This window comes from Ambystoma mexicanum, chromosome 3p (genome assembly GCF_040938575.1).
Source record: "Ambystoma mexicanum isolate Mex_15411 chromosome 3p, UKY_AmexF1_1, whole genome shotgun sequence".
In the NCBI taxonomy this organism is placed as follows: Eukaryota; Metazoa; Chordata; class Amphibia; order Caudata; family Ambystomatidae; genus Ambystoma; species Ambystoma mexicanum.
Window position 1 is genome coordinate 159,361,743 of NC_090925.1, and position 14,758 is coordinate 159,376,500.

Sequence of the window (14,758 nt, forward strand, 5' to 3'; positions counted from 1 at the left end):
TGGGAGCCTGGGATGTAGGTTATGACAAAGTCATATTGACTGAAGAAGTGCGCCCATCGTGCTTGTCTGGAATTTATGCATTCCATCCCCCTAAGGACCTTCAAATTTTTATGGTCAGTACGCAGAATGAAGGGTGAGGCGCTACCCTGCAGCAAGTGTCTCCACTCCTCACAAGCCGTCTTGAGTGCTAATAGTTCCTTCTCTATAACCGAATAGTTCTTCTGACTCACCGACAAGGTCTTTGAGAGATAGGCCACTGGGTGCTCAATTCCCTGGTGTTCTTGTAATAACACAGCTCCCAAAGCTTCAGCGGAGGCATCGGCCTCGACTACAAACGGTATAGTTTGATCAGGTTGGCGAAGCACTGGAGCAGAGCAAAACAATTTCTTCAATAGCTCAAAAGCGTTGTCGGCCTGGTCAGTCCAAACAAAAGAGCCAGCTTCCTTCTTGAGTAAAGCCGTAATAGGCAATACCGTTTGAGAAAAATGACTGATAAATTTTCTGTAGAAATTCGTCAAACCTAGGAATCGTTGGACGTCTTTCAGTGAGGTAGGTGTGGGCCATTGCAGTATGGCAGATACCTTTCCGGGATCCATAGAGACACCATCCTTAGATAGGATAAATCCCAGATAGGAGATTGTGCTGGTCTTGAAAATACACTTCTCTGGTTTTACCAGGAGGCAGTTGGCCCGAAGGCGATCTAATACGCTTCGTAGGTGCTGGTCGTGTTCTTGTGGGGATCGAGAAAAAATCAGGATGTCATCTAAGTATACCACTGTAAAGATAAAGAGGACTTCAGAGAATAGTCGATCCATGAAGCGCTGAAAAACAGCTGGGGCATTCACTAAGCCAAAGGGCATAACCCGATACTCATAGAGCCCAAAAGGTGTACGGAATGCCGTCTTCCATTCATCACCCTCGCGTATTCGGAGAAGATGATATGCACTTCGTAGGTCTAGTTTAGAAAAGATGGTGGCCCCCTGTACTGCCTCCAGAATGTCGGCAATAAGCGGCATAGGGTATCTGTCTCTTATTGTGACCTTATTGAGGCCCCGGTAATCAATGCAAGGCCTTAATTCTGTAGAATCGCGCTTGGGGATAAAAAATAATGGGGCCCCTGCGGGAGATCTGGAAGGTCGGATCAATCCGTTGGTCAGGTGGGAGTCCAAGTATTTTCGTAGAGCTACCTTCTCAGTGAGAGATAGCGGAAACATCCGCCCGAAGGGGACTAATGCATCTTGTGCGAGTTCTATGGCACAGTCCTCTGGACGATGTGGGGGTAGCTCTAGTATCGTCTTGTCAACAAAGACTTCGTGGAATTCCTCCAATTCAGTTGGAATGCAACAGACCTCGCACTTGGTGGTGGCTTCAGGCGCGAGGACCTTCACTACTTCCTGTGACCGGTGTGGCATACAGAGTTCCTTACAGAATCCCGACTCAAAGGTAATGGTATTCCTGAACCAATCAATGGAGGGGTTGTGCCTTCTCAGCCATGGGATACCCAGTATGACTGGAAAGTGGGCTGCTCGAATAAGATCAAATTTCATATGTTCTGTATGATGTTGGATAACCACAGTGAGTGGTTCTGTGGTATGAGTGATGGGACCAGAGGAAAGCGGGGTCCCATCAACGCCTTCTACCTTCTGGACATCCTCACGCCGAACCAAAGGAATACCTTGTTGATCAGCCCAAATGGTGTCCATAAAGACTCCAGCAGCACCACAGTCAATGAGGGCTAGCGTAGTTAGCTTCTTGGTGGACGTTTGTATCTGTAAGGATACTACCATCAAACGAGAGTCCATAGTATCACCTTGGGGGGTAACAGCCAAGGTTACATAGGGGCGAGAAGACATACCTCGGAAACCTGCCCCCTTTAGTTCCGAGGTCTGTCGTTTCCCGGTGTACGGGGGGGAACCGCTGGACATTTTCGTAGTAGATGCGTATCCGATCCACAATACAAACAGAGACCAGTGTCTCGCCTTCTTCTACGTTCTTCAGGTGTTAATGGGGCTCTTGCGGCGCCTATCTGCATGGGTTCTTCTTTGCTTGATGCTGAGGGTAACAGATGAGAAGGGGTTCCTGAAGAGGGTGAGTTGACTGGGATGCGCAATTTTCGTCTTTCGGCCCGCCGTTCGCTGAGACGGTATTCTATCTGGAGGGCTATGGACATCATATCAGATAGAGAGGTGGGAAGTGCCAAACGAGCCAGCTCGTCCTTTAATTCTTCTTTTAAACCACGACGAAATATTGTAAATTGCACATGTTCCGGCCACCCGGCCTCTGTCGCTAGGCGTTTGAAGGACGAAATATAGGTCCTAAGATCGCTGCTGCCCTGCTGAACGTCTAGCAGTTCTTCTGCAGCTATGTGAGTTATCTCAGCCTGTTCGAAGGTCTGTTTAAACAAGGTAACAAAGGCGCCATAGTCCTGGAGTATTGGATTGTTGCTGGTTACTAGTGGGGAAGCCCAGGCCAGGGCGTTTCCTATTAAATTTGAAATAACAAACCCCACCTTGGTATGAGCGCTGGCAAAGGTATGAGGACGAAAGGCAAAATAAATGGCACAAGATTCGAGAAATTCCTTGAGACGTTTTGGCGATCCATCATATTTACCAGAGGACAAAGACATGGGAGGGAGATCAGTCTCCCTAGATTCTCGAGCCGTAATCATTTGTCTTAATGCTGCATTTTCAGCCTTGACGTTCTGTAATTCAACGTTCATTCCTTGTACAGCTTGAATCAGCTCTTGCAGCTGTTCGGGGGTAGCCATAGTTTCTTTCAGGCGTTGCAATCTGTCAGAGTCAAACTCCGAATCACCCTCTTCCTCTTCTAACTCCAACCCTCCGACCACCTCCTCACCTGTGGCGATGGTTTCCCTGGGCGGTCCCAATCTCTTCTTCCACCAAGCAGTTTTTTTTGATGGAGGATAGGGCCTACCCCGGGAGGAAGCCACCCTGACCTGATACAACAAGGTCTAGAAGCGGCTTCTCTGCCGGAGCAAGCTATATGGGGGAAAAAGCCTGATGGCATAAAAAACCCCCGGCGAAGCGGTGTTGAGTAGATTCCAGATGATATGGAAGGCAGAAAGTATAGAGAACCACCAGAGCGGAAAGTCCGTAGAGCTAGAGAGAGGCGGGAAAGAAATTAGGCGAGGAGGAAAGGGGCGTGAAACGAACAGAACGGGGAAACAAAGGGAAGGCACGGGAAAATGCACCGGCCGGGAGAGCCGGCAGAACTGACAGAAAGACGGGAACGGAAAACAGAGAAAACTAGCGTCTCACCCTGGAGCCTGACGCGAGAGGGTTGCAACGCGCAGGCTTCCGGGTGTGACGGGAAGAAATAGGCGTGCCGAAGCAAGCGCTGCGGAAACAACTAGACCGCTGAACACAGTGCGTGGTGGTACGTGAAGGGTTGACTAATGGCGGCCCAGTCTCCACCGCGACCATATCCCCCAACATTGGCGGCGCATGACAGATTGTATCATTGAGAGTGCTAAGATATTCGGTATTGTGCCCATGCCCTTTACAAAGCCTGCCTGGAATGGGTCTCTTAGAGTATTTTGATCTACCCACTCATTGAGCTCCTTTAATATTATTCTACAAAATATTTTCACAGGTGCATCCAATAAAGAAATTGGTCGGTAACTCGTTGGTAATTGATGGTCACCCTTTTTATAAATCGGAATTGTAATTGCATCCGTCCATGTTTTTGGTAATTTTTGATGGTTGTCTACTGCAGAAAATATCTTGTAAAGAATTGAGCTCCAGACTTCAGGGTGTTTTTTCATCAGAGAGTTCGAAATCCCATCAGGTCCTACTGCACACGAGTTGCTTGATGTCATAATTAGGTGTTTTATTTCCTTTTGGTCAGTATGCAGCCAGAACCTCAACACCTCTCGTGTATTTAATATCGAGACCGTGTTAACGGGTGAAGCATATAGGGATTGGAAGTAATCTACCCACTGATGTACCCCAACTATCGATGTCTGAAGGTCTAATTGGCGGGCGTTATTAGTTTGATTTATTATTGCCCACATTTTTGTGATATTTTTATCAGCCAAAGTCGACAACATAATTGTACCATCTTTTTGATATAGATTGGCTTGATGTCCTTTGACCCAGTTATTGCAGTTCAGACGGACTTTTTTTATGAGAGTCAATCTAGTGGTGAGAGGAAGCTTTGCCAAACTTCTCACTTCAGCACAATATGCTCTCTTCCTAATGAATATAGAGTTATCAAAAACATGGATGTGCCTTTCTCTTTTGGAATTCACAGCCTTCAGTTGGCTATATAATTGCATTGTATTGGAATATGTTAAACCTATTTCTGATGCTTGCCAGTTAGTTGAGGTATTTGAGTCATATAAAATTTGATTAAAATGCCACAAGGCGTTCTCCGACCATCAGAGTCGGTTTTGCTGCCATTTAACACAAAGCAACCACCTTCAATTAACTTGTGTTTGATATCATTCGCATTTGCCATTACTTGCCAAGTGGCACACAACATGTTATGATCACTTGTTACAGATGGAGACACACAAAAGGAGCACATTGCTGACCATAAAGCACAATTTACATAGATGAAATCAATTGTGGATACAGAATTTCCTCTCTTCCAAGTTGGTGCAGGAGGGATGTCTGTTTTAAATGCTCCATTCAACATTTGCAAGTTCCTGTGAGTGACCATTGTGTTCCATTGTAACAGCTTTTCACTCTTTTGTGCCCCATTTGTTGCTAAGCAATTCATATTCAAGTCACCTGCTAACATGAAGTACAAAATCTTATCATCCGCAGATACTATGTCAAATAATTTATTCAAATCCCTAAAGAAACACTCAGTTGTGATGGCTACTGGGTTCCAGTATATATTCAAAATTGCATAGATGTCACCATTAATTACCGCCCTTACAAGTAGCATGTATGCATTCGGCATGGCCCACACCTGTGACGATGATCCCGGTTCGTCTTTCAGCGCCACCAGTAGACCCGCAGAAGGTCTGCCTATTGCGGGCTTCCGAGCTGGGTTCAAGTGTATTTGATAACCTGACCAGACTATGGGACTTAGCAACCAAGTCTCTTGCAGCAGAATTATATGGAATTTGCCTAGGCCACTCTCATCATTATTTAGCAAATGTTTGAAACCCCACAAATTCCAGCTGACTAAGGTAAGAGGGGTTAACTTTGCCAGGTTAGATAGCTAGTTCAAATTACTGGTGCAATTGCATGCACACGAAGTCCTATCCTTCAATGGCTGCTTTAAATCTTGACAATTCGCTGTGACAATTTTTGCCCTTGGCATAGATTCCATATGGCTTGACACCTCAGACTCCAAAACACTGTCGATTTCTAAGTCGAAGCAGAAAGCCCAAATCAAATAATCAGTTTTTCGCCTGCCATACCAGATTACAAATTGCTCTAGATTGCATCCACACCCGTACTGAATTTAAATTCTGATTGGATGTAAATTCTACCAAAGTCAAGTCAGCTGAAGATATATCTTCCAGCAATGGTATGTCCGAAAAGATGGCTAATATTGCTCTTCGCTTCAGATCGTATTGAGTACATGGAGCAGGTCTACATTTCAAAATCATGGAACACAGTGCCACTCGAGGAGTAACCTTCCCTATTCCCACAGTCCCTTGTGTTTTAATGCCCTTGGTGGAGGTCACATTATTTCTTTTCTCTTTCAGGTTGGGAGCCAAATCCCCTAAAGCATCTTGAATCAGCGCCAATACATCCTATGTAAAGTCAATGGGTAGGCTCAATTGTGGGGGTGAAGATAGATCAGATCCGGCCACAGGGGTGGGCACCCTAGGGGTGTTTACATCCAAACTTGCGGCTGGAATCACAGATGTTACTGTTGCTTGAATCATAGGGACAGACCCTCCAATCTCCGGCCCCTTCTGGGCTTGTTTCACACTCCCCGTGATTTTGTCAACACCAATAAGTAATTTGCAATGGGTGGTTGATGACGCTGGATCTATGAGTGGAGGAATAGAAAGGCCTTGCATGTAAGCATCTACTGCTCTCCTGATTTCAGATCTGTGGGCTCTTACATCCTCCCCACTATTCCAGCTTGCATCCATAATGTCACATGTGTTGATCTTTCAACTGCCAAATTTGCCTCCGGACGCTGTGATCCCTGTAACTCACTATGCGAGATTGCTTTTACCAAGGTGTCTAGAGGTGAATATGGTTGGGCTCTGACTCGCTTGTTCACATTTGTGTTGTCATTTGACTCACATTCGCCGGGTACTGTAAAGTTCTGTTGGGGGCTATTTATTTTTTTCAAAAAAATAGGAGCAATCTTAATGTTAAAATTCCTCAACACCGTAGGATCATTGTCATTCAGTGACGCATTTGCTCTCATCTTTTGTTTAGCTTTCAAAAAGATAGGGGCCAAAGGAATTGACTTCTTTGGGTTAGACAGAGCTTGGGCCATCTCTGGTTTGTCAGGGAACTTTTCTGTTTGGGATCCTTTCGTGAACATACTTTGATCGACCCTCTTTTTAATGATGCTTGCTTTTTTTTTGTGTTCATCGGTGAGTTGAGAGGATTTTACGTGATTGCAATTCCTCTGTGGGTCCCCCCCTTAATAGATGAGCTGTTGGGGGATGTTAATTCCATGATTTCCATATCATCCTCTATCAGAGTCGGATGATTATTTCCAACTTTCTTTAAGAATGAGTTAGTGGCCGAGTTATTTTGCTTTGTTCTACTCTGATTTTTTGACTTTTTCTCCAAGTTATCCTTTTTCCTTTGAGATTTATTTTCTTTGATTCTTTTGGCCCGTCTTGCTGCCCTCTTTCTCATTTTTTTTTCCTGTCTTGGTGTGGATTTAGGACACCCACTTCTTCTAATGCAGCCTCATGGGAGTCCAGCTGACTGCTGGTATTAGTTGCTGAAGACTTCTCCATTGCGACTCCATGGAGAAGATCCACATTCACATTTGCCAGTCTCATGAATTCTTCCAGTGTGGACACTGAAAGAGATGATTCACAGTCAATTGTAGGATCTGCCTCTATAGGCTCTTTTCACAACTGTTCTTGTGAGTTATGATTGTACAATTGCAATTGGGCCAAAAGACCCTGTTTGAGGGATCTATCTGCCTCTTCAGATTTATGAATGTCTGCAATGGACCTCTGTATTGCAGAAATGTCCAAACCCCGTTTAATGCACTCCAATTGCATCAACTGTAATTTCGGCAATACACATGAATTAACGGCATTGCAGCAGCCTTCTACGGAGCTGTCCAGTGCAGCTACTTCTTTTGTTATTTCCATCATGGTTCCAGATTGAATTTGAACTTCAGATTTCAGAAGTTCAAAAACGGAGACCAGCGAATTCAACACATAACTGAGTGCGGTTAATGAGTTGACATTCGACTCCGGTCCCTCAACCAGAATTTCTTCCTGTGTTGCGTTTGGACTAATAGCAACAGATATTTCGACCGGTTGACGGGCCTGCACCGGAGTTCCGAGTTCTTGGTTGTCTTCTGTATTTGTAAGATTCAGATGACTCAGAGTTGGATCACCTGTGTCCAGAGCTGAGTGGCAATTGACACATTTGTCCAGTTGACAAACATCTTCTAGGGAGCTTGATGATATATTACTTGGTCCATATGTTAATTCATCAGGCACCACTTTATTTGCCCCAAAATGCTCTTCTATTTTTTTCTGAATTTTTGTCGTTGTTGTTGTGTATTCTAAACCTTTTTTCCACTTATCGGCTAGGGTGGGCTCAGGATCCAAGGCCCCCTTACATCTGACAGGCGTGGAGACAAGGGGGAGACATGTGTTTATATGCACTAGCGCTTGAATTTGTAACCGCGAGTCCCCCTCCTCCATCTCTTGGCCCCTGCCAAGCTCATCTATAAGACAATTAGCGCCACTGTTCAACTGAATCCTTCTCAGTTCTGGGTCCTCCCATTCTGGGGCTCTTGGATCATCCTGTAGTGGGGTACTCCTCAATTTCATGAGTCTGCTTCACACTCAAAGACTGGAGCACTACAATATTCAGAGATCCTCAGGCAGGAGGAATTGCCAAGGAAGAGAGCAGCTGCGTCTTCCTACACGTATCAAAACGAACCCCACCTGTGAGCGCTAAAATGTATTTAGGACAGAGCAGCTCCCAAGCTACACTGCTCAAATGCGCTGCTCAACCCTCCGCCCGTTTTTGCAGCAGAGAGGCAATTCACAATGGAGCTGACCAGTTCAGTTATTGTGAGCCCCAACAGACGTCAAATAGCGCCCCTCCCACAGCGTGTACGATGATGAGAAGCAACACTGCAGCTGATCGGCTCAAAGGCTACAGAGCCCGCAGTCGCCGCTCAGCCCTTCTCAGCCCTTCTCTAGCTTTCCACGCAGAGCTAGAATATGTGCTGAGAACGCGCGGCTAAAAAAAAAAGGGCTATGGAGTACACCGTCGTTACACGAGGTACTTCTTTCTCCTCACTCACGCCGGCTCCCCCAACTGTAGCTAGCGTGCAGAGGAAGCACCAAAGTATTCCACGGCTTGCTCCAATTGTTACAAACAATGGCGAACAATGACGGTTCTCACAAGTTCCGTTATGCTTGATTCAGATTTGAATCATGAATGTCAATGAAGCAGTCACAGTTCGAGTCAATGGGGGTTTACCTGATAAAACAGATGGATAGTGCTTCCACTTGCACACCACTTCGCGGTCCTGGGAGTTTTTAACCCCTGCACAGCCAGAAGAAGTAGACAGTGAAGTAGGACTCCAAACCAGGTTGTTGCACAAAGTTTCAGTCAAAAAGGCTGGAGACTGCAATGACTACTTCCACTTACACGTGTCCCTTTGTAAGCGATGTCGCCATGCGCAAGTTCCACAACAACAATACGCCGTTCCACCGCACCAAGACATTTTCCCACAACCATCTTTCTTCTTACTGTTCTTGGCGTTCTGATTTTTCACGCCGTAGCCACAAACCGTTGCTGCCCTTCCTAGAAGTACATGCAGAATTTCTGTATTGGGTGCCGCACACTTAAACACTTGCACACGTGCTGCAACATGACAAACAAACCTCTTTTTGAAGGCAACCCTTCTCAACAATGACATTTGTGATATCATGTTTGATGTGATGGGTGTTAGGCTTAGCAGTACACAGTGGTGGTGCGAGTTATGGTTGCGGTAATGCAATGGTGTTTATAGCAGTGCATTGCATAGTTAACTCTGTATGTCGTGACAGTTCTCCCCATGACCTTGCACAGTTTTGTACGAACATTGTAATAGCAAACCCTTGAGTAGCCTTTGCAGGAACACTGAATGCATACATGATATCATCAGGGAAGTCATCAATAACATTTGTGAAGTCATCTTTCATGTGATGGGTGTTAGGCTCACCACTGCACAGTGGTGGTGTGGGTGGTTCGGTTACCATAACTGGCGAATTTCAAGGGTTTTTCGCTTTTACCTGTAACAATAACGCCCCTGTAACAAGGTTTACCCATTGAATTTTATATATATATATATATATATATGAGAGCGACAAATTGTGTCCTTATGTTTCAACCTTTACTTGAAGTCTTCTTCAGGTCATAAGGTAATGGAAGTGTAAGAGGTACATTATCTCTGTGAACTTAACGGATAGTTTTAGAAATTATAATGTTGGGCTTTAGTTTCATGTGTTTTACAGATAACCTTGTTTTTAAAGTGAGTATAACATTTGATTCTGTAATCTTTTTGCATTAGCTCTAACGGAGAGGCAACCATTACTACAAACGCCAGTGACACCATCACCACATGGAACGTATACGTTTTCTGCAACTCTGACAGTAAAGGGTTTGGTGTCCTACGAATCCCAGCAAAATTGGAAGTCTTCCTGAATTTCTTCACAGAGCCAACCTTACCAGAATGTGCAGTCCGGAAAGAATCGTTCATGTTGACGGGCACAAGTTATATGTACAAAGAGAAATGCAGTGAGGTAAGTGAGGACACTTCACATACACGACTGTGATCTGAGAGTCCGGTATCTATCGGATGGGGGGGTGCCCAGAATATCACACTCTGATCTGGCCAGGGGAAAAGGCCTCTCAAAGGGGAAAAAAAGGCACGCCACTCTCTCCTCTGACAGGGAACAATGCCTCTGTCAGTGGAGGAGACTCGGCTCCTTGATCCTGGGGTCTACGTGGGTATTCACGATTAGTGAATATCTGCCCATGTGCAGAATCCTGTAATAATTTTAAACAATCTCTCTTTTAAATGCAAAATGAATTAATAAAGGTGCATATAGAAATATAAATTGCCAAATAACATGCCGATCTTATTGTATTAAACTGCATTTTTTAGACATCTCTTTAAAGAGGAATAAAAGGGAACAGAGGCCAGATAGCCAACCTTAACAAAGCATGTGAACAAAAGCACTGGCCCTTTAAGGACACAGAGTGCAACGTCCCATCATGCATTGCACCGGAAGTCGAAGTCACATATTTTTTCAGTTCTTTGTGAGGGGACCTAGAACACTTCTTCCTGCATTTTGCAGTGTTTTTCAAGGTTTTGAAATTAGTTTATTAAAATGTTCCAAATTCACTTAATATCTTTTGAATTCTACTTCCTTCTAAACTTTTGTACACCTGCAGGTAGGATCTTTTCATTCTAATTTCTTCTCCGTCAAAGCAGCATCTGGTCATTTGTCCACCATAATGCCTCTTTCACAAGTATTTGTATAGTTTTCATTTTTTTGTATTTGTATTTACTTGACGAACACGGATGTCAATTTCGATCACAAATGACGTACAATGATGCATTTTTGGATGGCGGAGACATTACCACGAAGGGTGGAAGAAGTAAAGCAGCCTTAAAGCAACCATGGGCGAATCCCTTATTTTAGATTAATGAAGGAAAGCACTGTTTGATATCTTAGTATGATGAGAGGCAGCAATGAGGGATCCCTACTACTAATGATTCTGCCCAGTAGGAAGAAACTAGATTGTTGAAAAAAGGTCGGAATCCATTTGTTGCGCCAATCGTACTTGTTTAATGTCTGAGTTCAAAGTTAAAAAGAAAAAAAACATTCTAGATTGCCAGATATAAGACAATCAGTTTTGTTGTGGTATCCTTTGATATTAGTATGATTTCGTCACAAAAACATCCTCTTTATCTTCAAAGTAATTTTCAAACTTCAAAATGGCATGCTCTCTGGAATTTAGAGTGACTTTCAAAATATAGTAACATCCTCAAAAATGATTAGGTATCCTCGACACGTGTTTCCCCGCATTAATTCATGCGGTTCTTCTGGAGGAATGATACTGATTAGTGTCGCGTTTTGTATACGCCAAATTGCAATATTTAGGTACTAAATTCAGACTCAATTGTAAAGATTTCCTTTCATTTGGATCAAATTGCTATTAATGTTGGAGCCAAAATTAATGGCTGTAAGGTAGGTTTGCCTTGAGCGAATCTATGCATTTTGCAGCGATTTTACCACAAAGGGTGCCTGTACAATATCACAAAGATGAGAACAAGTGGTGAGCCAGATTCTCGGGGTGGACAAACGGGACCTATCCCAGGGCCAAAACAAAACAAATAGTGAAATACAGGTACAAAGGTAACACGAACCTAAGGAGGCACGTGCTTCACACTAAAGAGGACTACTAATTAAATATTCAAAATTACATTATTAGTCATCACTGGAGACAGTTGGTGGATCAGGAAGGGGGGACACGTGTAGAGCCGCTGGGGCAAACACATCTAAGATGGATGGTCATGCCGTTTGGTATTGGCTGCCTGACACCCACAGTGGAGGGATGCCCCATTTAACTGACTCAAGGGCAGGAGAGGCATAGGGTTGAGGATAAGTAAGTCTCCACCTCAGGAAACAGGGCCCCTGAAGCTCCTTCAACAAAAGGTGAGAAAGGATTATCCTAAGGCCATTTGCTCCTTAGGGGCAGGTTCAGAGTGCCCCAGAATAAAGCTGTCCTCCTCGATGTTACTGTGGGTATCATTTGATGTCGATGGTCTTGACACCAAGGGCTTTGCTGGCAACTTGCTCACCTCCAATGAGAATTGTTTCACTCTCAAGCCCTTCAGAATCCAGCAGGTGTGGCCTGACTTTGAAGTTGATGTCTTCAATGGCAGAGGTTTGGATGTGTTCTCGATACTGCCCATCAAAAAACACATCCATGCTGTAGAACCAACTGGACAAGCAATAGAAACACATTTCATGATCTTTGATATCACTTACAGCTGAAGAGATTGAGCTAGATACCACACATTTCCAATGAGGGGTTTCAAAACCTACAGCAAGTCCAGCCAGAGACCCTACTATGCAGAGGGATGCATCTCGCATGCTATTAGCATTTCTTCAGGTTGCTCAGGCTACTCCATCACTTCACCTTTGCCCCCTCCTGCCAGAGTGTCTACAACTCATGACATTAGTACATCTGCTGAGGTATAGAATGGGCGGCTTTGATGCTTTACATCCATGTGTCTTCTCATGCAGTTGGGATAACCATTGAATTTGAGTCTTTACAATCAAGTTGACACAAGAGCCTCTTCATCAATCTTATACCTTCCAACTGATGCTGATGATGGAGACGTTTGCTCCACTGCCAAATGTGGTACACAAGCAAAGATGGAACAGAAAAATAGGGCTCTAGAATTTCACTCTTTATCCATGAGAAAAGACCCAGCTCCAAACTCTCCGATCCTAACAGCAGCCAGAAAAAGGTTTCCGTCCACAGCACTCATTTCGTCTGCCTCCATTCTCCCAATAAGGAGAGTTGTGGGATGGATGTGTTGGGAAGAAAACTCTGCTTGACATCAGCGAGCGTTACCGGAGTGGTCCGCTCCCTGTCCTTAGGTATAAGTGCTCCACCTTGTTCTCTACAGAGAGGATGGTGAAGTTCCTCCCAGAGGATAAAAACGAGACTCTTTTCAAGTACTAACGCATGGTGGTCTAGTTTATAGTGGTTAGTGCCTTCAAAGGTGAGGCAGACATTGTTACCATTGGTTACTGATGTGGTCTGCTCATGTGGAGGTCATCCTGGGCCAGACTCGCTGGTTTGAAAGTTGACCTTCAGCAAAAGTAATTGTTCTCCCTCTCGCGGAAACCCTCTATGGACGATGAGGGTTGCCATTATGAAGACAGAGGGTGACACCTTGAAGTCTTTTCATCTAGAACCCAAGTAAAAGGAGTACATGTCATCTTTTAAATGCTACAGGTGCCTCCACAAAATATTCCCAACAGATGGGTAATGGGTCATTCTTCCCAGGGCCCAGGGATCGCAGCTTCAGTCCCAACATTGGTGGTAACAAAAACGGAAGCCTCAATTTCCACAGAGGTAGCAGTCAAAGGGGGGAGCAGGATCCAGCAATAGCAGGGAAGCCTGCTGCATTATTTGCTTGATTATTGGTGAACATGTGTAGCCATCTATAGAGCGAGAATAAAGGTTAATAAGAATTCACCAATATTAGATGTTCAGCTGTTCTTACCTGCCCTACAGTATTATCATTCTATCTGGGGTCATTCATGGTATGGTGGACCAATTAGTACTTGGTTCTCACTACAAATGTGAGGGTCAGACCTCATTTTTAGCATTCATTATTAAGCGTCCCAGACCATTTGCCTCTGAGAATAAAAAAGGCTCACCATATCATTAATGGCTCAAGATAGTATGATAGATGTGAATTGCCCAAATAATGAAAAGTGCTTGTAGAGGATTTGTATGTACACTATTCACATGTGCAGAAACAACTTTTTAAGAAGACAATTTGTTGAAAGTAAATTTTGTTTTTTTAGAAAGAAAACATATGCCCTCCAGGATTTGATCGATATAGAATTGTCATTTATTTGATGTACACAAGGAAGGATGTTCTATCCCTACATAAGCATTCCAGCCCTTGGCAGTGTATGTTGTGTTTGATCATGGCTCCTGGATAACCAGGGTTGAGCACCTAGTCTCTTATTAATATACCACTGGCTTCATGCATAGACATTGGCGCTCCAATGTAGCTGCACACGAGACGTCTTCAGTAATGCCCAGAGAATCCATGGTCTCATAAATAAAACCACTATTATGAGCACATTATGGTTTCCCAGTCGGCCAATGATGTTTTGCAATGGAAAGCCGAGAATCTACTTCAAGTAGTCGCTGTCTTCGGAGCACAAATGGGACCCCCTTTGCACGCATGGGACATAGTTCGAAAACATGCTGGAGCTCAGAGCAGTCCGCTTGGTCTGAAGGCATTCTTCACCTCAGCGTCGTCCCCAATTCTAATCCTGGCTTGGAACACCATTATTGTGTATTTCCTTCCCAAAGTAGGTGAAGGCCCAGCGCTCTCTCTGAAGAGGCACAAAACATCTGTCTGTCACTGGCATTGAGGGGAAAAGCCCCACAATCACGGCCATTCACCCCCCAGAGATTCAGAATGTTTAGCAGATGCTCTAACCTGCTCTTTCCAAGACAACCACAGAGGATGTGGTGTAAGCTGTCTTTAAAAGATGGGACTTCCACAGCTGGACTTGTTCACGACTGTAGAAAACACAAAGAGCACACATGTCGCTCTGGGTTCTTGGAGCCTTATTTAAGCTCATGTGATAAGGATTTTGTAGAAGAACTTAAATAGGACAACCAGGGCAACCACCTGTTGGGAAGTCTTCCCCATCTATGGAAATTCAATATTCTTCTACCAAAGCACATGCAACCTCCTTTTTACTCTAGGCACAAATCATATTTGAAACATTGAATTGGAAGGTGGCCTTTTTCGATTGTCATATCTGCCTGTATGATCAGTGAGAGTC

The 14,758-nt window shown here is 44.3% G+C and overlaps 1 protein-coding gene across 2 annotated transcripts in view; it reads left to right on the forward strand.

The window, feature by feature from the left end:
- The window catches only part of LOC138580191 (alpha-2-macroglobulin-like), a 574,708-nt gene that overhangs the window by 205,738 nt on the left and 354,212 nt on the right, over positions 1 to 14,758 (forward strand). For both annotated transcript variants that reach the window (XM_069650528.1, XM_069650529.1), the window contains exon 6: positions 9,709 to 9,940. In XM_069650528.1, coding sequence (XP_069506629.1) covers positions 9,709 to 9,940 — 232 coding nt within the window. The remainder of the gene's footprint in view (positions 1 to 9,708; positions 9,941 to 14,758) is intronic.